Raw genomic sequence first — 24,945 nt, 5'->3', positions numbered from 1 at the left:
AAGCACGGGTGCTAACTTTAGACGTTCATTTCTGCGAAAACTACTGAGTTTAGAAGAAAAAAATTTTTTTGACGGCCTCTGACCCAATTTACAATTTTATTATGTACAATTTTATCATTAGGCGAACACTTGAACATGTCTCATCTTGCTGAATGCAATCACTTCCCATTTATTTCATTTATCATAGTTCCGAACTACTCATTTCATATCTTGATTTTTGGTGAATAATGTTGTCTATGGTCAAAACGATCATATTAGTTTTGTCTTTTTAATATTAAGGTCCAGGCCATATAGTTGACTACACTCTATTATTCTATTCATGGGATTTTGTAACTCTTTTAAGTATCGGCAAAAACCGATCGTATCGTTTGCATAATGAATATTGTTCACTCTTTCTCTATTCAGGGGTATTCTTGAATTTGTGTATTCTAAGGCTTCTCCAAATATGAATTCTGAATAAATGCCTTACATCCCTCAGTATCTTCATTTTCTCTGTTTCTTATTTCCGATTCTGACAAAACCTGAGTGATTTCAGTACAGGTTGACTATTATCTTGACGTCCCTCTTATTCAAGACTACATTTTCCAGAATTTCTGCCTAATTTTCTGAATTTACTCTATCTAAAGCCTTCCGGTAGTCAACGAAACATGCAGAAAAAAATTAAAAATTACTTTAAATTCCTGGAAAAAATAAATTACTTCCAGGCAGTTGAAAACCTGTAAAAAATTTAGTAATAACTTCAACTGTCTGGAAGAAAAAAAGTAAAGATTTGTATCCAAACTAAACAACCTAAAAGAAATAGGGATTTATTTCCAGGTCATTCAAAAATTAATGTTCCATTCAAAAAGTAACAAATTATTTTTGTAATTAATTCAATAATATACGCCTGGACTAAAGGAAGCAACAGAGAAAGACAACGTCGCATCAAAGTTCGTTAGAGCAAGAGCGAAGCATAGCCACATTCTCTTATACATAGTCCGGGGGTCCGTGATCAAAAATGCAATAAAAATTTCTGTTTCTTTTCTTTTTACTAAAAAATCAACAAACAAAGACAACGTTATATCATACTGCCTTAGAGCGAGAGTGTGGGAAGGAAGAGCCGATTCAATGTAACTGCATCTATCATTTGTAGTACGTGAGTCTATGTTAAAATAAACGTGTAAGTTTGATTTCCTGTTTTTACTTGTTGGTTTATTGATGTTTTTTTTTTTAGTTTCTGCATATTATGCTTACGTACGTTACGCTTCTTTAATCACTTCCTCTTTATCTTGAATATCCTGATGAGGGGGTTATAATCTAACTCAGAGCTATTTCAGTATCTTTTGCTTTAAAATATAATATTTTAAAATTAAAAGAATTTTATGTTTATGAATTTTTCTCTCTCTTCACATTTTAAGATCAAGAGTAAAAATGTCCAAGCAACTAGAACAATTTTGGATTTAGTGTAATTTTACTTACTCAACTCTTCCATGGATACTTTTTGAGGTATTGAAATGATGGATTCATTCAAAGGAAAATCGTTTTCTAAGGAATAATTTAATGTATGAATTATTTCAGTGGTTCTGGTACTTTTTGAGTAAGAAGTAGTTTTCTCTGCCCAGGCCCAATGCTGCCCAAATCTGAAGTTATTGGTATAAATTTGAAATGTACATTTTTTAGTTATTCCTAAACATTTTTCGTCATAACTTCCAAGTTGTTCAAGATATTTGCGTAATTTCTTTACAATGTAATAGTGAACCGTTTGCCTTGATACGCTCATGTAGAAATCCATTAGAGCATCTCTGATAATAAGTTATCGTGGTAAAATGCACGTTTCAGACATGCGCATTTTTTAAATCTATATAAGATTTTCACGCCGTGTTATTACAAAATAATGCGGTATAATTATTTAATTATGGAAAACTGCCGGAAAAAAATAGATTAAATAAGCTTGAAACAATTATCTCTAAAGCAAGCAAGTATATCTCTGTAAATAATTACTTGTACATAAGGTACTTGAAGAGTGAAAGATATGGGTGTATATAGTTACACGTATCATGGCAAAATTACATTGATATTTATTTAAATCTAATTATTGAATAAAAAATGTTTTATTACAAAACGCATGTACAAAACATGTTTTGCCGATTCTTATCGAATACTTGTTTCCATAACTAAGTACACATATGAATAAGTACATCACAAATAACATTGTGATATCCTGATGTGAATTTTTTAAAGGGGTTTTAACGAGTCCAACCTGCGATAACCTCTTATTATTTATTGATGCACTTATATAAATCCTGATTTTTTATTTATTTATTTTTTCAACTACATAGGTATGTACAACGACGGCAGCGTTAATTTTAAAAATATATTTTGAAGTACCTGTTACTTTGAATTATAGTAAGTATTTAAATAGGTATTAAAAACGTATTAAATTGATTTTTATAACTTCTAGTTTTACCGGAAGCAAAATCTCTTTTGAATTTTAAGTAGGCTCTCTTGTATATATTTCAATAGTAAATTATATTTTGATGATATAACTTATTTTATGTGACTATTTTACACTTTTAAATTTGAATTTAGCTAGATAGGACAGTCAATTTATAGAATATTTAGAAGTGTCATTTTTAGACCTACGCCGGTAATGTATACGTACATTTTGCATGCATTTTATTATTAACTTTAAATATGTATTTACTTCACATATTATGTAGGTCTAATTTAGGTTAATTTTTGTACATAGGTAAAGTATGGAACGACATAAACAGTAAATATCTATTTAACATATTTCATTCAGTAATGTACTTACTGTCTAAAAATATACTTTAAGGTTTCTTGAAAGAAAAACTGACTTAATTTAGCTGAAAGTTACGTAATACAATTATCAGCTTTACAGGTTGACGCAACATACATTTACACAGAAAAATTACAGTAAAAGAGGCGTTTATTTATTTTCAGGCCAGACATAACAATTTTTCCCACGATAAAGAAATACTACCTAATCGCACTACTAGCTAATTAATTAATAAGTTGAAGCGGACGAATTTTTCAAGGAAAATTTCAAATCACTTCTGAACTCGTTAATGCTCGACAACTGATCCAGTAAAGCGAAGGAGGCACTGCGTAAGTTCACGTGATCAGTTCGTGGTCGGCACGTGAACTTCATGTGAACAGCTTTTTGTGATTTGGGCCTATGAATGCCATCAGACCTCCACCTAGGTAGTAAAAATAGAGATTGTGTTATCGGTAGTGCAGGTACACTATAGACTTTATCTTGAATTTAAATACAATCAGATGCAATTCATTCTGTTAAAGAATACGATCTCGGGTCCAAAGTCCTATAAGCTTATCTCTCTTTAATGGTCAAATAAATTATTTTTATTAAGTCTTCAATGTGCTTTTATGTAATCATCCTTAAACCCTGAACGCCGGATCTCAGATACGGGCTGATAAAAATTTAATTTAATAGGCTCCTAGACGAGTTCACAGACAAAACAAATATTAGTGATTAATTATTTATTTAGCCTATAAAACTTATTATTAATCACATACTCAACTTGCCTATGTGATTAAAATCAATTGCTTCAATACAATAATTGAGCTGAATTGACGAGGCACTGTCATGTGTAGAAGCGAAAATATTCACTTAAGAACGTACCCAGTGTAAGTAAAGTTCATCACCATCAAGAATAATTCCTTTGTCGTCTCACACACACGCATGTAAAAAACGTACAACCTTCCATCCTTGCCAATTCGAAATGGTTAGAATAAAGAGAGGAACGTTAATGACATCGTTCGTGGAACAAAGTTGAAAAAACTTCTTGAAATAACTGCTATCGTCAATAAGAATTACTGGAATAAGTTCTTCTTTAAAGGATCGAAAAAAGTTCCCACTTTGTACGCCAGATAATTAAAATACTGCACATTTTTTTTTCCATATTCCTAATGGCATCAGAAATTAGAAATTAGAACTAGAAAAGTATAGAACAGTCTAACCATAGAGATTAATAGGTTTTTTTTTTAGGCAAACAATATTTAAATATTCCCTAGATGGCATGACGAGTGTATACAATTTTGCAAGTGTTCTCTATGATTGTCTAAGAATCTGACACTTGTCATTTGTCCTATTGGATATCGATGGCAATTCAATTAATTGCCAGTGTTGCCAACACAACAGATTTCAACGTCATCATAATTGGGTAATCACATTATGACTGGCTTGAAAATTCAGGGGAATTTAATTAATTAATTTGTGTTGGGTTTATGAACTCTCTCTATAAGAAACATCAATAATTTCGTCCAGGCAGTTGAGGTTATGAAGGAGAAAGACAAGAAAAACTATGGACTGAAGTAACTTTTAACTACCTGCAAAAAATTCGTTAATTTCTTCCACGCACTTAAAGAAGAAGAACTAGAAAAAGAAGAAGAAGACATGCAGAAATAAATTAATGATTTGCCTGTAAAGAAAAAATAAATAATGTCTTCCATGCAGTTGAGATTCTGAAGGAAAAACATAAAAAAAAACTGAAATCTGTAGTAGCACAACTGCCTGCAAAAAAATTGTTAATTTTGTTCTGGGCGTTAAAGAAGAAGAAGAAGAAGAAAAAGAAGAAGAAGAAGTGGGCTATAAGATTAATGAACGGTCAGTAAAAGAAAGATTTACCATTGCCAGGTAGTTGAGATTATAAAAAAAAAGACAAGAAGAACCGAGACCTGTAGTAACTTAACTGCTTATAAAAAATTCGTTAATATCTTTCAAATAATTTAAAAATAAAGTATATACCGTCCAACCTAAAACAAATATATTTGTAGAATTTTCGTTGAACTGATTCGAGTCAGTGAATATGCACTGTATAATTAGGAAACCATAATAGAGTTAGCATCTAGCACAAATTGTTGGGGTTTCACTCTTGTCTGAGCCAGATCCGCCGATAAGGAGGATATTTCGACCAATTATCCAGAGGATTGCATAGGTTTTATGGTGGTGTTTCTGAAGTAGCATGGGATTTTTTACGGTTTCCAGGCTTAACAGCAAATTAAAAAAGTGAGAGTTTCCCTGTAAAATAGTTTATCATAAAATTTGAAAATAACATAGGCTGGTTGGGTCCAGAACTTCGCTCCATGAGAGAGCACTTAAGGTTGTTGGGTAGTATTAGTATACAATATAATACAATTGCAAACAAATTTCAGTATTTCCAATATAGAACACTATATAAAGAAGCCATAAATCAATTAAAAATTGTTGCAAATGATGCTGTTAAGGCCTCCTCTAATAATCCCATGAGAAGCATGTGGCAAATCGTAAATACAAACAAGAATGCATTAGTCAGAAATAACAGTAAGTTAGGAAGGGAAATCCAGATGATTCTGAAAATTATAGATCCCTCAGAGTGTTGGTCGATTATTAATGATTTTAGACATTGTCATAGAAAAGTATCTGAACCGGAGTTAAGACCTGACATTTTAAATGACTATTATTGTGATATACCTAATATCTTGCTCAAGGGCATTCGTAGTAACATTGATCTCTTACACTATCTTCAACAAGTGTCGGTTGAGCAGTCATTTTTCTTTCATCCTGTCGATCTTACCGAATTAAAAAAAATGAAATCAAACGCCTAAAAAATCATAAATCATCTGGAGCTGATGAGATATCTTCGAGGTTGTTACTCTTTTTGCCTGATTCAGCCTTAAATGCTTAGTTTCTGCCATAAACAATTCTTTACATAATGGCATTTTTCCTTCATGTTTAAAAGAGGCAGTGGTTATCCCTTTTCATAAGGGTAGAGATTTGGATCAGCCTTGTAATTTCCGTCCCATTTCTAATTTGTCTACCCTCTCTAAGATAGTTGAAAAACTTGCAAAAAGCAGAATTTTGTCCTTTTTTCATCATAATGGCATTTTGTCTGCAAATCAGTTTGGATTTCAAGCCGGTAAAGGGACTCATGATGCTGTTTTTAGCTTTTTGGAGAGCGTCTATGTATCCTTGAATTCTGAAGAGTCATCGGCGGCAGTGTTTTGTGATATATCCAAAGCATTTGACTGTGTAGATAGTGGACATGGAATACTGTTATCTAAGCTCGATAAATATGGTTTTAGGGGCGTAGCGTTGCGATGGCTTGAGTCCTATTTATCAAATCGTACTCAGAAGGTTACAGTGTCTGGGCGTTTGTCTGCTTCTAGATCCCTAAAATGCGGCGTTCCCCAGGGTTCAGTGTTGGGACCACTGTTATTTTTACTGTATGTGGAAGACTTGAGTTCATTGAAACTGCAGGGCAAGGTGGTTCAGTTTGCTGATGATACCACCATACTATGGAGCCATGAAAATTCTGATTATATTAAGACTGGTATCCTTGAAGACCTTCAGATTTTATCAGGCTGGTGTGCTTCCAACAGTCTCGTGTTTAATGTAAGAAAGACGTCTATTATGGGGTTTAAGTGCGATGTTCAGGGTCTGATGTTTGACGAAAATTCCCTCTTGCAGAATAAAGAGTGCTGCAAGTTCCTAGGAATTACCATTGATGGTCGCCTTCGGTTTGAAGATCATATTTTACATTTAGCTGGGAAATTATCTTCTGGATGTTCTGGCAAAACAAGAGCTGGGAGGGGTGGTTGCACGTTCAGTGTACTTTTCACTTATTGAATCTCATATTCGATATGGCTTGCCTTTTTGGGGTTTAACCAATAAGGGGCTACTTAACATTGTCTTTGTTATTCAAAAAAAGCAGTTAGATACCTGTGTTCTGCTAAGTTAAGAGATTCTTGCAAACCCCTCTTCATTTCTGAAAAAATCCTAACTCTTGTTTCACTCTTTATCTTAGAAACAGCTGCTCTTATTCACAAAATTCCCAAACTACCCTCTGACACTGGCCATTTGACTCGTCGTGTAAATGATGTTCCCCTACCTATTCCTACGTCTTCCCTTACCAAAAACTCATTAATTTACATAAGTAAAAAAATTTACAATCATGTTCCTCTATGTGTTAGACATATCAGATGTTAAGAAATTTAAAAGAGAATTAAAGACGCTTTTATTAGCTAACGCATATTATAACCTGGATGACTTCTTTAATGATGATTTGAGTTTTTTTTTCCTTTTTTCTTCTCTAGTTTTGTCAACAAGTTTACCTTTATTTAGTAATTGATTGTTTTATTTAGTTATATTTAATTCAAGTATGTTCAAAAGGTTTTGTCTTCTTGTGTTTAATTTTGTTCATTGTTTTGTCAATTTTTGAAATTGTATTTTTGTTTTGTTTTTTTAGCTTGTAGGATGCTTGTACACAAGATTATTCTTACGTAATATAGCACATTTTCTTTCTTTCTTTCTTTCATTTTCTTCCGATCCTGTCCAAAGTTTTGGAAAAATATCTGTCAGATTAGATGAAACAGTATTTTGAGGAAAGTAACCTATTCACTAGAAGTTAATTGGGAGTTTAGGAAGGACAAACGCACAACACTAGGTATACCAAATATGACGGTTGGTGTCATGGATGCTTTTAATGAGCAATAAGGTTTTAACTAATTTTTGTATTAAATTTTTGACGTATTACTGTTATAGTTATTAACATGAATAAACAATTTGAATTTAAATTTGAAAAAAAAACAGTAGGTGTAATTTTACTAAGGTTGTAAGCAAAATTGTCCTGTTTGAGGTATTAGAAGACAATTCTGATTTTATAGTGAAGCCTAGAGTCTTTAAAAAAGATCTGTGACGGTATCTATATGTGTATTGAAGTTAAGATTATTATCAACACCAACCCTCAGGTCATAAACAGAGTCACAATTTAGAAGTTTAGTATTTGAGCAAGAAAATTGACATCTTCTCACATTTCTAAAGATTAAGTGGGAATCTGTTAGCTTCACACTATTCATAAACCCTATGAAGACGAAAAACTAACGTAAAACAACAGATATAACTAGCTAACGTAATATTGCATTAGCTAGTTATATCTGTGGTAAAACTATTAAACTTTACTTATACCTTAGCCCCCAATATAAAATTGCCAGATATTACAAAGCCAAAATTCTTCTTTACTTTACAAACCGTTTAAGAGAAGCCAAGTAGTAGAACATCCTCAATTTCAGTACAGACTAAATAGTAGGAGACACAAAAATTGGTTAAATAGCTGGTTGCTCGGACCCTCGGTTCACCTGAAGAACACCCAAAGAAGAAGAAGAAGAAGAGGACAAGGGACAATGTCAATTTTTATTTACATAACCTAAAAATTGAAATCCAAACAAAGGGTGTTGTTAGTAATTAAAGTCACGTAGCGTACCGGATATCCCGGTTAAAATGTCTTTAAACACCTTCTTAGATTTTTTCCAAAAGGGCAAAGTAAGTATCTACCCAAATCAAACAAAATTTGTAAAATCTATTTCAGGGTGTACCCCAGAAAAACTTACAAAAATAGTGATGTCGTAATTGCTATTTGCTCCAGTACGTAAATAATTTAATTTTAGACTTTCCGTCCGAAAAAAAAGTTTGCTCATGGAACTATTAGGTATAGTTTACATAAGCAGGCCCAGGCCAGTCTTAACTCTGGGATTAATTTGAGAAATGCTGTTAAACTGCCCTCCGGTGAAGATCTGAATGATTGGATTGCTGTACATGGTAAGTTCTTTGCAATAACAACATTATCCTTGCAGCATTAATTTGTTTGCAATAGTCGTAGACTTTTTCAATCGAATAAACCTGATCTATGGCACAATCTGTGAGTACTGCACTGAACAAACATGCCCAACAATGTCTGGTGGGCCCAGATTCGAATACTTATGGGCAGACGGTGATAAATTTAAAAAACCCACTCCACTACCGGCCAGGGAATATATTAGTTATTTAATGGATTGGATCGAGCTTCAGATCAATAACCAGGCTCTGTTTCCATGCACCAGTGATATGCCGTTTCCAAAAAATTTCTCTACACATTGTAGTAAGATATTGGCCAGACTGCACAGGGTGTTTGTACATGTTTATATACACCATTTTCAAAATATTGTGAGCATATCAGCAGTAAGTTGTTACTTTTATTAAAAAAATTAAAAACAAGAAAATGATAATTTGATGAAGATGATAAATATAATGAATTTTTTAGGAAGCACATGTAAATACCTGCTACAAACACTTCTACTATTTTGTAACCGAATACAATCTTGTTAGCAGGAAAGAGTTGGAACCATTGCAAGAAATGGCATTAAAAATCTGTAAAGACCCTTAAAGGTGACAATAATGGGTAAATAAACTAAAAATTATGATAGCACAGCTTTTAGTTAAATTTGGAAATAACATTCAGACTTAACTTACTACTTTGCTCATTAAAAATGACTTAATCAACTTGTACCTTTTTTGTCAAGTTGTAATTTACAGTGTTTTTGAACCTGCTTTATAGTTAGTAATTAAGTAATTATACAAGGTGTCTAATTGATTTTGGTATATTAGGGGTTAAGGCAGGTCAAGTATCTATTGCCAACTATTTTTATGATATTTAATTATTTTCTAAAGAATTAATTAAATAAGACATCTTTGTAACTAAAGCTTTAAATTATAATAGAACATTTTTCTAACAATTTTAAGGGGTCTGATACAACCCAGTATGTCTGGACATGATCACTATGTAATTCGAATTTATTTTTTATTTATAGGAATGTAGTATAGGTATTGTAATTTTAAGTTATATAAAGAAATGAAAGTTTCAATATTGTATTCAATTGTATTTTTTTATTTATTTTCTCCTCTAAGTTGTCCATTTTTTGAGGTAATTCAGTGAAGAAAGGGAAAGTAAAATTGATTCTTTACAGAAAAATCATCTAGTTTTTTCAATCTGCCCTATACCTTATTTATTAAATTGTAATTTATTTTTATACAATATATATATGTAAATGGGCATAAGCTTTAGAAATAAAAAACTAACCACTGAGATTTTGATTCATCAAATATGGTAGAATATATTGGAAAAAGTTCAACTATTGATTTATATATTAAATTTATATATCATGACTTAAACTACACTTTAATATTGTTATAAATAAGACGCTAGTCAATACTAACATCACGTTGTGTATACATGAAATTGTATTAATCAATTATTATCAAAATAAAGTACAAGCAAGTCAACTTTAATTTTTTTATTCATTTATAAAGTCCTATTAAAATAATATTATCACACAATATTAAAAAATAAGTAAGTATACATAATGAACACACAATAGTGGAATAGCTACTAATCGTTCATTTGTAAATAAAAATGACGTCCTCATCGGTTCCATAGCTTTTTCTGGCATTTTCCAAATTGGCGACGGACATTACGCACACATCTAAAAAAAAAATCATCGATTTATTACTTATACCGGTCCTGATTGTAATGTCACAATGTTGTCTTACTTATTCGTCTGTCAAAATTAAATCCAGGTTTGGACTTGAGCAGTTTGTTTTCTCAGAAAATAAGGTAAGTCAATTTAATGGAGCACGATAAGAAATTTGTATTTTTTTCTATGGAATTTTATTTAATAAAAAAAAATGTTAATCAACTTTGAGAGGCTGTAAAATATTTACGAGTTAAAATATCATGCCGAAATATCTTTAAGAACATAAAATGAAGTTTTTCTAATGATTTGGTTTAACTTTGAGGAAATTTGGACAACTCTTAAGGGAGTTATGGATCTTTTTTGTACTGAGGATCCGAAAAACATAAAAAAATTTACCGTCATATTTAAAAACCTGTAAAAAATTATCTAATTTAAATATCTTTAATAATATAAAGTGAGGTTTTCCTAACGATTTAGTGAAACTTTAAGAGAATTTAGACAACTCTTAAAAGAATTATGGATTTTTTTGTATTGAGAGTAGCAAAAAATCAACATAACCAAAAAAAATGGAAACATTGTTAACATCTATCATCTTTGAGATCATCTATCATCATCTATAAAAACAAAATAAATAGGTAAATAAAAAGTCCTCCATCATCATTCCTAAATATCTTTAAGAATATAAAACGAAGTTTTTTTAATGATTTAATGAAACCTTAAGGAAATTTGAACAACTTTTGAAATGCCCAACTAGTCGATTTTAGGTTGTTGAGGGTACAATTTCTAAACTATAAACTAACGTCTTAGAGTAACATTAAAAAGTACTTTATAATTAGTATAACAGGGAAAACATATTAAAGGAACATATAAAAGTGCTATATATCGCAAACCTGGAATAGTTTAGACTCCGCTTTTACATTCCACAAAAATTTAGGAATAGCTCAGGTGCCTTAAATATAACAGAAAGGATTTTCACTGCTTGAACAAAACTCTGAAGGTACATCAACTATTTGGAAAAATTAATAAATTACTGAAGTACTAGAAATGGCTTCAACAGCAGGAAAAAAGATAAAATTTTCAAGCAGTTCACTTCATCCAAGCAACACGCGATGGTCAAATAAACGTTTATTTTTGGTTTACCCAGATGTACACTTTTGGTTGAATTTCAACTATAAATAGCGGAAAAAATTTCCACATGATATAGGTATGTCTAGGAGTTTAATATTACTAGTCTAGGCGAATTGTACTTTTTAGGGAAAAAATTGTTATCCGGAATCTAACGACAGGAAAAGGTTTGGGGGGGTATCAGGAACGAGAAAAAAATTCATGCAGGAGCAGGTTAAGGGAAGTAAAGTTTTGGGGGGGGGTGAAAAATTGTACCTTTTCGATTTGCGGCAAAAGTTGACGTCAAAAAAAAAATGTATAATGGAAAAGTTGTAGATAATAAAAAAAATCTACAACTTTTATAAAGGCCACTTTATGATATAACCTCAAAATTTCCAAGAAAATCGCGAAAACTTGCTGTTTTTTAATTTTTTTGTTTTTTATTTTTCATTTTCGGACAAACACACTGATTTTGATCAAACTTGGCAAAAAGATACTTTCATGTGTCCTTAAAAACCACAAATTTTTTCAGACCGAAATATTGAAAATTTTCCGAGATATTAAGTTTTAAAAAAAAAATGATGTTTTTTTCATTTAAAATTTGTCCTTCAAAAAATCGTCGTAGAAGGTTTATCCAGGTCTCATTTTATTTGTTTTTTTATCTACTTTCAGATAAAATTAAAAAAAATAGAGTTGCCATTTAAAAATGTGCTCAAAAATGCAAAAAACTAAAAAAAAAATATTTCCAAAAAAAAATTTTTACAATAGTTGTTAAGAATTTGTTTAAATTTTTTAAAAAACAAAAAATCTGATTACACTATTGAATTCTACGGGAAAAAAACATATATTTTGTTATTTGATCGTAAAGTTAATTTCTTGATAATATTACTATAAACATTCGATTGCATTGATATACTTAATACTCCGGCTACTAAGGGACGTGGGATCTCATTGATTTTACTATTTTTACGATTAAATTTCACATTACTTAATATTTTACAATGTGCTGAGTCTATTTTCGAAGGTTACTGGGCCCAAATTCGCTTTCTTCAAGGCCGTATGACTAAATTTTTGGCAAAATAGACAGTTTTTCCTAATTTTCCAAAAAAAATTAATACATTATCGGCTTACCAACTTATAATAATGCATTTTAATATTTTTAAAATTGAAATAATCAATCACAGTAAGTTGTTTGGGTAAAAAATGATACGTTTGAAGTTATTATCAACAAATACCTGGCTTTTGTAAGAAATCATTATGCCGAAAACAGCTGCTTCGTATTTGATGGGTACATAGACGATGAGGTAGGTGAAGAACATTCCACTGCAGTTTCGACAAAAGCAATGGAACGTTTAAGATGAAAAAGTTCTTCAAAATTTCCTTCTTTTCGTCTCGAATCTCACACAAAAATAATAATTGCTCAAGATAAATTTTTGTCAAACGATAAAAATAAAATTGAATTGATACAGCAGTTATCTACAGCATTGAAGTTTGAAGGATATACAGTTCAACAAGCAAAAGATGCAGATGCTATAATTATAAAGACAGCAGTAGAGATCGCTGATCGCCAAAAAATTTAAAACTCCGCAACAGGAGTTGACGAATATAAAAAAACTGTTGTTGCAGTTGGCCAAGATATCGACCTTTTAGTTTTGTTGAATTAATTCAATTCGGCAAATGCACCGATTTTTTTCCTTAAAGCAGGAGGAGGCAATGTAAGTGACAGTATTTACTCTTCAAACAGTTTTAAGTTTGAATGTTATCGGTCTATGTCGCTTTTTTACATTGCTTCACTGGATGCGATACCATATCTGGTTTTGCAGGTAAAGGTAAAAAAAACACGGTCGATTTGCTTATAAAAACTCGGAACTTATCAGATTTAATAAAACCTTTTTACGAGCCCAATACAGATCCAAGAACTATTGCTCGAAATGGTTGCGCTTTAATTGCATCAGTTTATAACGCTAAGTATATCACATCATCTCTAGACGATTTAAGATTTCAGCGATACAAAGTATTGACTGCAAAGACAACCTTTCAATTAGAAAAATTACCACCAACTGTTGGAGCAGCTACACAACACTCATGCAGATCGTATTACCAGCTTCAAAAGTGGCTTGGAAATGAAATGAATGCGACGAAGTGGGGCTGGAAAGAAGTAGCTGTGAATAATTCTAAAATGCTCGTGCCTCGTTTTACAGACATCTCACTAATACCTGAAGAGCTATTAAAAAAAAATATCTTGTAGTTGCAAAACAAATTGTTCAAACAACCGTTGTGGATGTCGAAAACACGGTTTGAAATGCACCGTATTGTGCACACAATGTGAACACACAGGAAAATGCTCCAACGTACAAGTAATTGAAGATGATGATGAAGTGATTCTGAAGACACTGTGCATGCATTCGAGCAACCAAGTATTTCCTTGGATCAAGAAAATGTAGAGTCTGAGCAATTTAGCGATGGAGAAGATTTTAATGATGATCAAGAAGAAATAGAATCAAACGATCAATTACAGGATGACGATGCAGCGTTTTAACAAAACAGTTTTAATAAAACCAATAGTAAATGTTGAAAATTTCAAAAGATTACAACTAGGCGTTCCAAATATATTAACAAAAAACCATCTTTAACATGATTCATAAAACACCCTGTAACTTAAAAACAATGCACTTTTGAACCATACTGGATATGAACTTTTGGTCTTCTTTTTAGACAAAGATGCGGCTGGTAAAATATTGCGATGTAATTTCGGGACACCCTGTATACCAATACAGGAGATATTTTACCTTAGACAACCTATGGGTCAACTGTTTTGGGATCAAGAATCTCAAAACTAATGAATCCGTATTTTACGTTTACCATGAAGGAGTGGCAAATAAAGGTGCCAACGATGTTTGTTCCATGATCCATCACTATTTAGATAATTTTTTGGGGGAAAATATCCAAAAACTTCAACTTTTCTCAGACAACTGTCCAGGTCAAAATAAGAATAATACAATGATAAGATTCTTATCTCTAACTGACACAAAACGTTTTTCAAAAATAACATATTATTTTCCCATACGCGGTCATTCATTTCTCCCCGATGATCAAGACTTTGGCGTTATGAAGAGAAAAATAAAGAAATGTGACCGTATAATGTCCTTGGAGAGTATTATGACATAATGTCAAAGGCAAACCCAAGCTTTTCCGTATTTTTGTTGTCAACGCGTGAAGTCATGAATTTTTCAAAATGGTAGCCTACCTACTATAAGAGTTTTGGAAAGTTCCAAAAGAAAGTAAGCAGTCATTTTCTCCATCCGTATATGTCCTTTGAATATAATAGGAATAAAAAAGGAGCCATTGTTACCAGACAGTTCATTGATAACTTAAGTAGACATACGTTTCAGTTGGTTAGAAACAAAGCTATGAAAATATCTTTACCAGACAAGCAGGCTTATCCATTGGGCCACGTTCCCATAAATCCCAAAAAAATTGAAAACATCAAACAAGTCAGAAATAGCAGCATATGCCATTTTATGAGGAAATTTTTCGATGGCCAACAGGAGAAGAGCAAGATTTCCAAGAGAATGTTGAGAATGACGAAGATTTTGACTATGTACCCTAAATATTATTTAACCTACCTGTTTTTTTTTGTTTGAATTTATAATTATTTTGAACATGTAATTTTTAGTTTATATCTTCCTAAAAATGCAAAAAAGAATTTAACAAATTTTCTCCGTGCAAAAACAACATTTTTATTTAATTTTTTTTTAACAACCAATTCTAGTTTTTTGGAATTTTTCTCGATGCGCTTGCTTTTGGTAACTAATCACTTCAAATAAAAAATATTTATTTCTACTAAAAAAACATAATTTTTTATATAATCAGTTTTTTATGTTTCCTGAAAATTATACTTTTTTAACTTACGTGGTTTTTGAAATGAACGATTCAATTTTAATTAAAGTTAAACGCTTAACTGTTTTTAAAATTTCTCAATCAACTTTTTGCAATACTTACGGTCACCAAATGAAGGATTCCGATAAAACACTCTTTGTCGTTCAATGTCGTAACCGCACAGCACGATATAGTGGCCCTGATAAGTCGTGGGCCATGGCAAGCATTTCCTTAACTCATTTGAGATCTTATTAAATTTACAGATATCACAGTATAGTAGTCTTGCGTTTGTCAATATTATAATTGGACCATTTACTAAATGCTCTATAATATGCAGGATTGAGATGGAGCCCTTTTTTACTATGATGTCGTTTTTGGATGCCTCACGGAATTTCAGGTTAACCCTGGATTCATCCTAAAAAACAAATTCATTGTTTTTTTTTCTTGTAAGTCAGATTTTTCTTACTTTATTTAAAATGTGATGATAGAAGCTGTTCCCCCGATAACCTTCGTGAACCCCAATAGTGATTGTGTAAAAAACGTGCTCTACGTTGTAACGCCGAAGGAGATAACAGAGATCGATGGTCCATGTACTAAAAACAAAATAATTATAATATACGGAAGAATTTGTCTATCCTCGCTATACCTTTTATTGAATCCCTCATTTTTACATACTGCACTTAAATTTTTGAGCAGATGTTGACGGTGTTTAGTCGGGAGGACCATAAGGACGCAGGAAATGCCACAGTCCCAGTTTGATTTTTGTTTGAAATGACATAGTTCGATGTGGTGCTTAGGAGGAAGGTCTAAAAAATAATTTTTACGTTATTTTATTGAAATATTTAATTTTTCAGATATTACTCAGTTTGAAAAGGAGACTTACCAGTTTTTAACTGTATGCACTTTTTCATTTTTTTGTCTGGAATTGTTTACAGTAGATTTTGACAAATGAATGTTAACCGTAAAAATTGACAAGTTTTTTCAATATAATAAAAATGCTGTCAACATACATTATTATTATCTACTATAGAATTCTGTTAATAATCAATTGTTCTATTAACCTAAATCGGAAATTTTAGTTGCATTTTGCCAGAATCTAGTACTATAACGATAGTGTGTCAAAATATGAATAATTATTAATAATATCTAATCTAGAGTGTTAAAGATAAGCTTAGCATGTATCCATAGGCGTCCAATATATTTAAAGAAGAGTGAAGTTTTATTTGCTAAGGTTTTCAGAATAAATCTTTTTGGATATTATTTGATACGTCCATGGAAGCCCCATATACTTATGCAGGCTTTCATAATAAACTGTACTTTAACAATAGCTACATTAAATAAATTTTTATGATCGAGATAACCTGGATTCCTGGATATATATTTATCGCTATATCTTATGTGCAAAACAGATTTTAATATTTTAAAAATTACTTTGGCCTCAGTAGTTGAAATAGTTGTTGCTTTTAATATATTAAGTTTACTCTTAGTCCTTGTTAAAAATTAATGAACTATTTATAAAAAAGCTTCAAAAATAGTATTCTTTTATTTTTAACAACCTTAATATCAACGTATAATAAAATGTGTTTATTATAAAACATTAACGATTTATTTCATTATAAACCTTATTTATTAAGTAATATATAGGTTTATTGACGCAAAAAAAGATTTTAATGTTTTTATTTTTAATAACAAATACTTCTATTTATTTTTATCCATAGAGAGAAATTGAAAGTTAATGATATCGCAATTTTTTTTATGCTAAAACACAATAAAAAAAAATTAAAATATTCGAACCATAAAATAAATTAAACAGAAACCATTAAGTAATCTTAAATAAAACCGAAATAATAAGTTTTAAAAATTAACTAAAAAGAAATAGAATATGATCCTTTATTAATGACTTGTATTGATTATTGAATTTTTATGGCTGTTTATTAGTCTTTACATTTAAACATAATTAATCTTATAATAATATGATTTTTTATTGATATAGACAGGTTTACTAGAAGTTGATCGAGAAAGTCTGGAAAATATACAAATAGTTTTTAAAAAAAATTCAAAAAACTGACTCCTCTACTTAACTATCGATTCGCTTTTAAAATCCCTCTACAAAATCGACTGTAACTTGGTTGTTACTTTAGATAAATCATTCATTTCAAAAGCATTTTATAGTAAGCAAGAGTTGCTACCATTTGTTTTTCTACATATTTTCTGACAAACAAACGGTTTTTAAAAAATTACCCAAAAACTGACTCCTCTGCTTAACTATCGACTTGCACTTAAACTCCCTCTATGAAATCGACTGTAACTTGGTTCCTACTATAGATAAAGCAAAAGCATTAATTGAAATGGCTTTGAATATAAACAAGAGTTGCTACGATTTGTTTTTCTACATATTTTTTGACATACAAATCGTGTAAAAAATGTTATAATGTTTATACAAATTTTCCTAGAAGATTAGCCATAGTTTATAAACTGGTGCGGGTACGTTAATTTTCTTGTAGTAATAACTTGCCTTTCCGTGGGTTGGGGAGAGGACACGCCTCTCTCTAGATCCTACACTGTCCTGAGAGTAGAGGCTTCCAGATGTTGGGTATATCGACGCTTGGCTGGCTGAGGATCCCCTGATTCTGTAAAATGAAAACTGCCTCTACGAGCTGTCTTTCAGAAAAAAAAAATCTCAAGAACTGCCTTTAGATCTAGCACCACTATCAGAAGCGTGGTATCAAAGACCTAACCAGACGGCCTGTTGGATACCAAAAATTGCGTCTACCAGATCCCATGTGAGTGCGGTGACTCATACATAGGTGAAACGAAGCGCCCCCTAGAAATCAGAGCGAAGGAACATCGCAGCTGGACCCAAAGAGGAGAGGTTTCCAAATCCGGAATAGCAGAGCACGCGTGGCATAATTGGTCAGAAGCCAAGATTCTGCACAAGGAACAGCACTAGCGGAAGAGGAAGTTCGTAGAGGCAGTTTTCATTTCACAGAATCAGGAGATCTTCAGCCAGCCAAGCGTCGATGTACCCAACATCTGGAAGCCTCTACTCTCAGGATAGTGTAGGATCTAGAGAGAGGCGTGTCCTCTCCCCAACCCTTTTTCACGGATGACTTGTCTTTCCACATCGCTGCACACATCTAGTATATAAGCCTATAGAATAGTAGTTTGCTGTCAGTTTACACTTGATAACGGTTGGAGATACTTACCAACCGAAACGTCGTGTTACATTAAATAAATAAGACAATGCAAGTTCGACAAGATGTTTTCACTGTACCATTGTCTACCACCTTTAAAAACACTATCCCCTACTTTTAATATATCACATTTTTCAATAAATTTTATTTAATTTGTTATAAAATTGCAGTATTTTAAGGACATTTTTATTATAATTTTATTAAGATTGCTTTAATAATTTGTTACCGTCCCTATTTGTACCTTGCTCTATTATTTTTGCACATTTTTTTCGGTGTGTTAGCATCTTATATAAAAATAAAAGTATAAAGAATTTTAATTAATGGTAAAGCTGTTTTATGATTTCAGTGTTACACCAACGTTTTACCAAAAGGCTTAGCTTAACTGAGAAAAACTCCTTCCTATGTTAACTTAAATACCTTTAATACTTAGAGGCTTCAGATTAAGACGCACCTCCTGTTCCATCATTTCAACTCTCAAATTTTATGCTAAGCACAACTTAATATAAATTCTTCACTCAACTTTTGTTCGAATCCTAAATCGAATTTAATCGAGGAAAACTCCTTAAATGTGTAGAGTTTAAAAGCGGGCGAGTTTGACCCAAATAGCGCGTTATTTCTGTACAAAACCCGCGCTTCAACTGAATCTATAAACATGCGATAAACGCAAGCCGCAGGCATGTTTCCTTAAATTGTTATTATACAATAAATAAAGCAGCAACAGGTTAACCCTGAAAATGACCGAACCGTACGAAACGAGGACTTTTTTTAATATTAAAATTTAAATATGAATCGTAAAGGGAAGTGCGAAGCCTTGACTTATAGTTGTTTAATTTTGAATGCGTTGCTAACTGTTTTCACGCAGGGATTATTTTCAAGTTGGTTTGATGACCTCGCACGATTGATTCTTCCGAATTTTGTTACAATCCCTGATTCCTTGTTCTTAAACTACTTGAAAAGAATGTAATGCAGAACTATTAAATTTTAACCTTAAATATAAATTTTGAAAATACTTCCTGGCAGATGAAATCTTATTCGAAATGATTGAAGATAGAATTACTGATTAAAATTGGATTCTGATTCTAAAAACTGCCTGGAAGAACAAAATTAATGAAGAATTAATTCATAAAATCATTCTTAATATTATATCTAAAACTTTTAGAGCAGACATTTTAAACATTACACTAACCTCTTTAAATTCTCTATTTATAATTACCTATATATGACTCATATAATAAATAGTTGCATGATGTAGAAGTCATATGTTCCAAAAGACTGGAAACTGGCCAATGTTTTATCTTTAGCTAAAGTAAATAATCTTCTAACGCTTTCAAAAGTTTTGGAAATATTGGAACTTTAGATGGTCAAATAACTATGAAATCGCTGTTACACAATCGGTTTTAAGCTAATTATAGCTGTTCCACTGCTCTGTCTGACATACTAGACAATATTGTCGTGAAGTAATCATCTCACAGTATCATGGTCGCTATTTTGAAGTACATCAATCATCATCTTCATTTTTATCAGAGCAATAAATTTAATATAGTTAATGGTTGTATACTTGGTCCGTTTCTTTATATCATACATACTTTTACCATCTTGATAGCACTAAAATACTGCCCCACCAACTATATGCATCGTTCAACCCTAACCCAATATCAGTTGTGATTGATCGGGAAATTTAGGAAGTATTATTACCCATTGTTTAAATAATACCATAGAATTACCAGACAAATTCTCTCGTTAGCCTATGATAATACGTATTCAAAGCTTAAGTTAATTTACTCACAGAGACACTATTTGTCACAACAAACTATTTACGACGCATTAATGATTCATCTTAAAAAATCTAATAATCTTCTAATCTTAAAAAAAAAACATAATATTTGAAGTGTATAATAATCGAGTTAAAAAACTAAATATGTAAATCTCGTGTCAATTTTTTTTATTTGCCAAAATTTTCTCCTTTTTGTAAACAAAATCTTATAATATGTTATACGTATATTGAATTGACCATATATTCATTAATATTTTTGTTAATTGAACATTTAATATTGTTTTTTTTTTAATAAATTAAATAGACCTTTAATTATAGGTTTATAAATTTTCAGGTCAAAGTATTGTTAATATGTCTGATAAGAAACACAAATTTACATCCATTTAAATTTAAAATATTTACTATATATTATAACAACTGCGCCGGGTCATAATCAGAAGTAGTAAGCTAATAGACCCAATCAGGCCGAATATTAACAAAACAATGTTTTTTACCAATCACTTTTTGTCTACTGTTCTAGTGCTATTATCCCACCTTGCAGGTAATAAATAATACCTTTTTTTTCAAAACTTGTAATAATACATTTAAATTTGCAGCTCTAGTATATTTAAAACCCACAAATGCTAGTGATGCTGACTTGCCAAGTAAAACTATGGTGGAATCCAGTAAGCAGCATAGCTTAAGGATTTTTTTGTTTTTATAAAAAATTTTTTTAGGAGCAGGAATAACCGACTTATTAAACCCTATAAACATTTTAAACAATTCTTCGCCTACCTCGAACATTTTGAGCAATAATCCGATATCCAACGCATTAATGAACGGATCTTCAGAAGCTCTACAGTCCCAAAACGAACTTCTCAAAGATGTAAAACTGTTCTTTGTTACTGTGCAGGGAGCCGTGATGCCGGCAAGTACTTTAACAGGAGGTCTCACCAATTTCGTACAAGGATTGGGCAACATGGGCAATTTATTTGGGAATTTGGGACAGGGAATACAGAATTTAAGTCCCTTGGGTCAGATCGGACAAGGATAGATTATAAACATTATGGTCAGAAACTCTCTATATATGATTTAATAAATTATGAAGTATTTATTTAATATCTTTTTTTTTTGCATATTTTTTGTTCTCTGTGTTGGACATCTACTTTTCAAAAAAATGCGTATTAAGTACACGTACTTGTGAAACTGAATTAATGTAGGCAATCGTGATATCTTATTCAGAATTTAAAAATTTTGGAACATCAAATTTATGTCATGTTTCATTTAGATCAAAGGCAATATTTTTAAATACTTTCATTTATTGAGTCATTGGGCTATTTGTTATTATTGAGTTATATAAATGTGTCTATACTTATGTAAGAAATTTAAATCTGGCAACATCAGAGTTCAGACAGAATTAGGTAAATGTATCTATCTTCGGCACTACCCCAATTATCGGCATTTATTACAAATTATCCCCTTAAATAAGATCCTACTACGAAATCGTTGAATAAAAATATTCTAAATACTTCTGTGAATCTTTATCTACGCCTCTGTAAAATCGAACGCTCCTCTGTCAAAATCTGAAAAGACCGCTGTCAAAACCAGGGTTGCCAGGTGTGGCGCATTTGCGCCAAAGTGGCGCTTTTAAATTTCAAATGGCGTGTAAAATTTTGGTACATGCGCCGGGCGCCTAAAGTGGCGCTTTTGTATTTTGTATCGTGCACCTTAATTGTAAACTAGTCAAAAGAAGCATTGGTTTTGGTTGATTCTTAATACTATAAATTTCATAAACAAATCCAACTACCAAAAGGGATCGTCTGCCATTCGCCTTTGCATGAGCGCGAGCGTAAACTGAGCTTTAGCACTACAGTATCAAATTTCTAAAATGATTTATTCTATACAGGAAAAAGTAGAGATGATACAACTTTATTATTCTGGAACTAGTACACGGGAAATAAGTGCTTTATTTATGAAATAGTGTAATTAGTAGTTTAAACTTTGTACAGTAGTTTATTGCAAATAAATATTGTTGTTATTACCTAATATGACAGATTTTTGAAGTTTCAAAAAAGGTAATGTTTGTTTCTTAATTAGCAAACAGGTGATGGGAAGGGAAGAGAAAGAATATTTTCGACGATTTTGCCACCACAATTCAAATATCTGGTTTTATAAAAATTCCTTCTTATAACAAAATTAATTTGCTACAAAAAAGGTCCTATAGACTTTTTAGCTAAAACAATTAGGGAAGCAGGAATTTCTATTTCTTTATTTTTGCATTGTAATTCCTATGATGCGTGATGAGATGCAGCACCCGGTATAGGAAACTGTGAATAAAAGAAAATCCACATTTGTCCAATATTTGAAACTCCCGCTAATTTTTTTAATAGTTTTTGCGTCCTGTCAAAAGGTGGCGCTTTAGCGGAGCATTTTACTGTCAAAACTGGCGCGTGACAGTTAGTAATACCTGGCAACACTGGTCAAAACAATACTGGTCAGTTGGCGTAAAACTGTTGAATTGTGCGTTTGTTGTTACTTCCGTTAAGAAACAGGTAAGCTAAATCGTGTTATAATTTATGATTAAAAACTCGCATAAACATTCCATTACGTTTAATATGTTTCGTAACTATTGTTTTTGATATTTTTTCTGTTAAAAACTATTTTTCTCTTGCTTTTTCGAGAATTTTATGAGTGCCGATAACCAGTACGTAAATATTAATTAGTGACTCAATTATCGGCGGAGGTGCCGATAATTGGTTATGTGCCTTATAGTGTATTTAGGTCGATTTTACGTTGAATTATTAACTTAAGGAAGTGATTGATCTTTAAATGCAGTATAAAACAAAGAAATTACACACCAATTTTCGGCACTCTATATTTTGTACTAGAGTTAGCCTTATTTGACGCATAATATATCTGCCGATAATACATACACTATAAGTGCTGATAATTAGATACGTTTGTTTTAGATCAGAACCATTTTAATAACAATGGAAAAGAAGAAACGAATTCAATATTCTACCGAAGCTATAAAGAATGCTGTTGGCGCCATTCAGGCACAAATGCCTTTTAAAACAGCTAAAGTGATGAAGAAAACTTACTGGTAGCATGGTTATTCCGGATAGCAGCTTGTGGATTTCCAGCAACAAAAACGCAATTGTTAGATAGTGTTTAACTATTACTCAAAGAACTGAATAGGCCTAATAATTTCACAGACGGTAGGCCTGGACGGAAATGGTATGAACTATTTCTAAAGAGGCATCCAGAACTGGCAGCAAGAATAATTTCCCAAAACCTCACTTCTAACAGAAAATCGCATTCTTCAGTGGTTCATACAAATATGGGCCTACTTACAAGACACAAAAAACCTTAACATTACCTATGACCCTAGCCGTGTATTCAATTGTGATGAAACAGCTTTCTTCCTCACTCCGAAGGGAGACAAAGTTTTAGTTCGAAAGGGGGATAGAACAGTTTACTCATTTGTAAACAATAATGACAAATAATGATAAATTTGGTGACATGTAGTGCCTCTGGTCAAATTTTACCGCTAATGATCGTTTACAACAACAAAAGAATTCCCAAATCAGTTGTCGAAAATGTTCCAAAACACTGGGGTATCGGAAAGTCGGAAAATGGGTGGATGACTGGTGAAAGCTTTTTTTGAGTACATCGCCAATATATTTCACCCTTGGTTAGTTGCTCAGAAAGTCCAGTTTCCAGTTATATTGTTCTTGGATGGACACACATCTCACCTGACGATGTCCCTTAATGAATTTTACAGTAAAAATAATATCATCCTAATAGCTCTTTGTCCCAACGCAGCCACTCGACATGGCTGTGTTCCGACCGTTGAAACTTGAGTGGAAAAAAAAAGTACACCGAAGGAGAATGGAAAACCAAGGCCAAAAGATTACCAAAGACTTATTTGCGCCTATCTTGGAATCCACTTTTCAAAAAATGACCAATACCCTAGATATAATTAAAAACGGGTTTTGAACCTGCGGGCTTGTTCCCTTCAATGTTGAGAATATAAAATTTTCCAAATATTTCAAAACGGAAACCGGAGCACAAAATCACCGAGAGAACCCTGAACAGCCTACAAAATCACAAGCAGCTTTAAGAAGCGTGGAACAATATATTCCACCAGAGACCCTTAGATTAGTTTTTGAAGGTGGTAGACAATGGTTCAGTGAAAACATCTTGTCGAACTTGCATTGTCTTATTTATTTAATGTAACACTGTGTCAACACTAGTGGGCACGAGCCATTAGGGCCGGTTGTACAATGGGCGTTCAACAACAGTTCATAAACATCTCCGGTTCAGCGGAATTAATCCGTTGTACAATGTTGGTTCAAACGATAACCTGCGGTTCATCTTGAACGTCCAATTTGGAGCTCAAGCAAATTTTTGAGATTAAATTAATATTTAGTATATCATTTTGATACTTTTTATTTATGTAAATACAGCCGCCTTTCAATAATTATTGTGTTTGGTAAGGTGCTAATTTATTAGTTACTAGATACCCTAGATTTAGTTTACAAACCATAAATATAAAAATGGATCCTATTTAGGAAGATATTACGGATGACGAACATTTTCTGGAATTAGTAAATAAAATTTTACACCTTAGATCATCACAGGTGTACAGGCATAGACTGGATTATTTGGAATGATAAAGAATTTAAGGTTAGATTTAGGTTGGAAAAGCAAGCCGTAATATTCATA

At 31.9% G+C, this 24,945-nt stretch overlaps 3 protein-coding genes across 5 annotated transcripts; 2 read left to right on the top strand and 1 right to left on the bottom strand.

Moving 5' to 3' along the window:
* Window positions 1–8,168: 8,168 nt before the first annotated feature.
* Window positions 8,169–9,685, top strand: LOC126750401 (MOB kinase activator-like 3). The gene is made up of 4 exons (XM_050460023.1): window positions 8,169–8,320; window positions 8,446–8,596; window positions 8,652–8,995; window positions 9,078–9,685. The coding sequence occupies exons 1-4, from the start codon at window positions 8,279–8,281 to the stop codon at window positions 9,198–9,200; spliced, it is 660 nt and encodes a 219-aa protein (XP_050315980.1). The 5' UTR covers window positions 8,169–8,278; the 3' UTR covers window positions 9,201–9,685.
* Window positions 9,686–10,092: 407 nt separating this feature from the next.
* LOC126750399 (protein GUCD1) lies at window positions 10,093–19,092 on the bottom strand. 3 transcript variants are annotated; one of them, XM_050460020.1, is made up of 5 exons: window positions 18,882–19,092; window positions 15,917–16,076; window positions 15,737–15,863; window positions 15,394–15,685; window positions 10,093–10,296 (listed from the first exon to the last, which is right to left on the bottom strand). In XM_050460020.1, exons 1-5 carry the CDS (start codon window positions 18,928–18,930, stop codon window positions 10,211–10,213), a joined length of 714 nt encoding a protein of 237 aa, XP_050315977.1. In that variant the 5' UTR covers window positions 18,931–19,092; the 3' UTR covers window positions 10,093–10,210. The 3 variants fall into 3 exon arrangements, with proteins under 3 accessions (XP_050315977.1, XP_050315979.1, XP_050315978.1); XM_050460022.1 differs by having other exon boundaries at window positions 18,916–19,090; XM_050460021.1 differs by lacking the exon at window positions 18,882–19,092 and adding an exon at window positions 16,154–16,395.
* Window positions 19,093–20,631: 1,539 nt separating this feature from the next.
* On the top strand, window positions 20,632–21,331 carry LOC126750519 (uncharacterized). Its single transcript, XM_050460161.1, has 3 exons — window positions 20,632–20,779; window positions 20,835–20,903; window positions 20,955–21,331. The coding sequence occupies exons 1-3, from the start codon at window positions 20,722–20,724 to the stop codon at window positions 21,269–21,271; spliced, it is 444 nt and encodes a 147-aa protein (XP_050316118.1). The 5' UTR covers window positions 20,632–20,721; the 3' UTR covers window positions 21,272–21,331.
* The last annotated feature ends 3,614 nt before the right edge of the window (window positions 21,332–24,945 follow it).

The sequence above is a fragment of the Anthonomus grandis genome, chromosome 2, assembly GCF_022605725.1.
Source record: "Anthonomus grandis grandis chromosome 2, icAntGran1.3, whole genome shotgun sequence".
NCBI lineage: Eukaryota > Metazoa > Arthropoda > Insecta > Coleoptera > Curculionidae > Anthonomus > Anthonomus grandis.
Note: the sequence above shows the minus strand (reverse complement) of the source record. Positions and strands in the feature narration are given on the sequence as shown.

What these genes read in the sequence shown, in the direction of transcription:
- LOC126750401 (XM_050460023.1), top strand. Translation starts at nt 8,279, where the DNA reads ATGTCTTTAAACACCTTCTTAGATTTTTTCCAAAAGGGCAAA. An exon ending in ATTTTTTCCAAAAGGGCAAA is followed by an intron (nt 8,321 to 8,445) that starts GTAAGTATCTAC and finishes ATTTAATTTTAG; the next exon opens with ACTTTCCGTCCGAAAAAAAA. An exon ending in TGATTGGATTGCTGTACATG is followed by an intron (nt 8,597 to 8,651) that starts GTAAGTTCTTTG and finishes TGTTTGCAATAG; the next exon opens with TCGTAGACTTTTTCAATCGA.
- LOC126750399 (XM_050460020.1), bottom strand. Translation starts at nt 18,930, where the DNA reads ATGATGGAACAGGAGGTGCGTCTTAATCTGAAGCCTCTAAGTATTAAA. An exon ending in GAAGCCTCTAAGTATTAAAG is followed by an intron (nt 16,077 to 18,881) that starts GTATTTAAGTTA and finishes ATTATTTTTTAG; the next exon opens with ACCTTCCTCCTAAGCACCAC. An exon ending in ATCATCACATTTTAAATAAA is followed by an intron (nt 15,686 to 15,736) that starts GTAAGAAAAATC and finishes TTTGTTTTTTAG; the next exon opens with GATGAATCCAGGGTTAACCT.
- LOC126750519 (XM_050460161.1), top strand. Translation starts at nt 20,722, where the DNA reads ATGTTTTTTACCAATCACTTTTTGTCTACTGTTCTAGTGCTATTATCC. An exon ending in GCTATTATCCCACCTTGCAG is followed by an intron (nt 20,780 to 20,834) that starts GTAATAAATAAT and finishes TTAAATTTGCAG; the next exon opens with CTCTAGTATATTTAAAACCC. An exon ending in TAAAACTATGGTGGAATCCA is followed by an intron (nt 20,904 to 20,954) that starts GTAAGCAGCATA and finishes AAATTTTTTTAG; the next exon opens with GAGCAGGAATAACCGACTTA.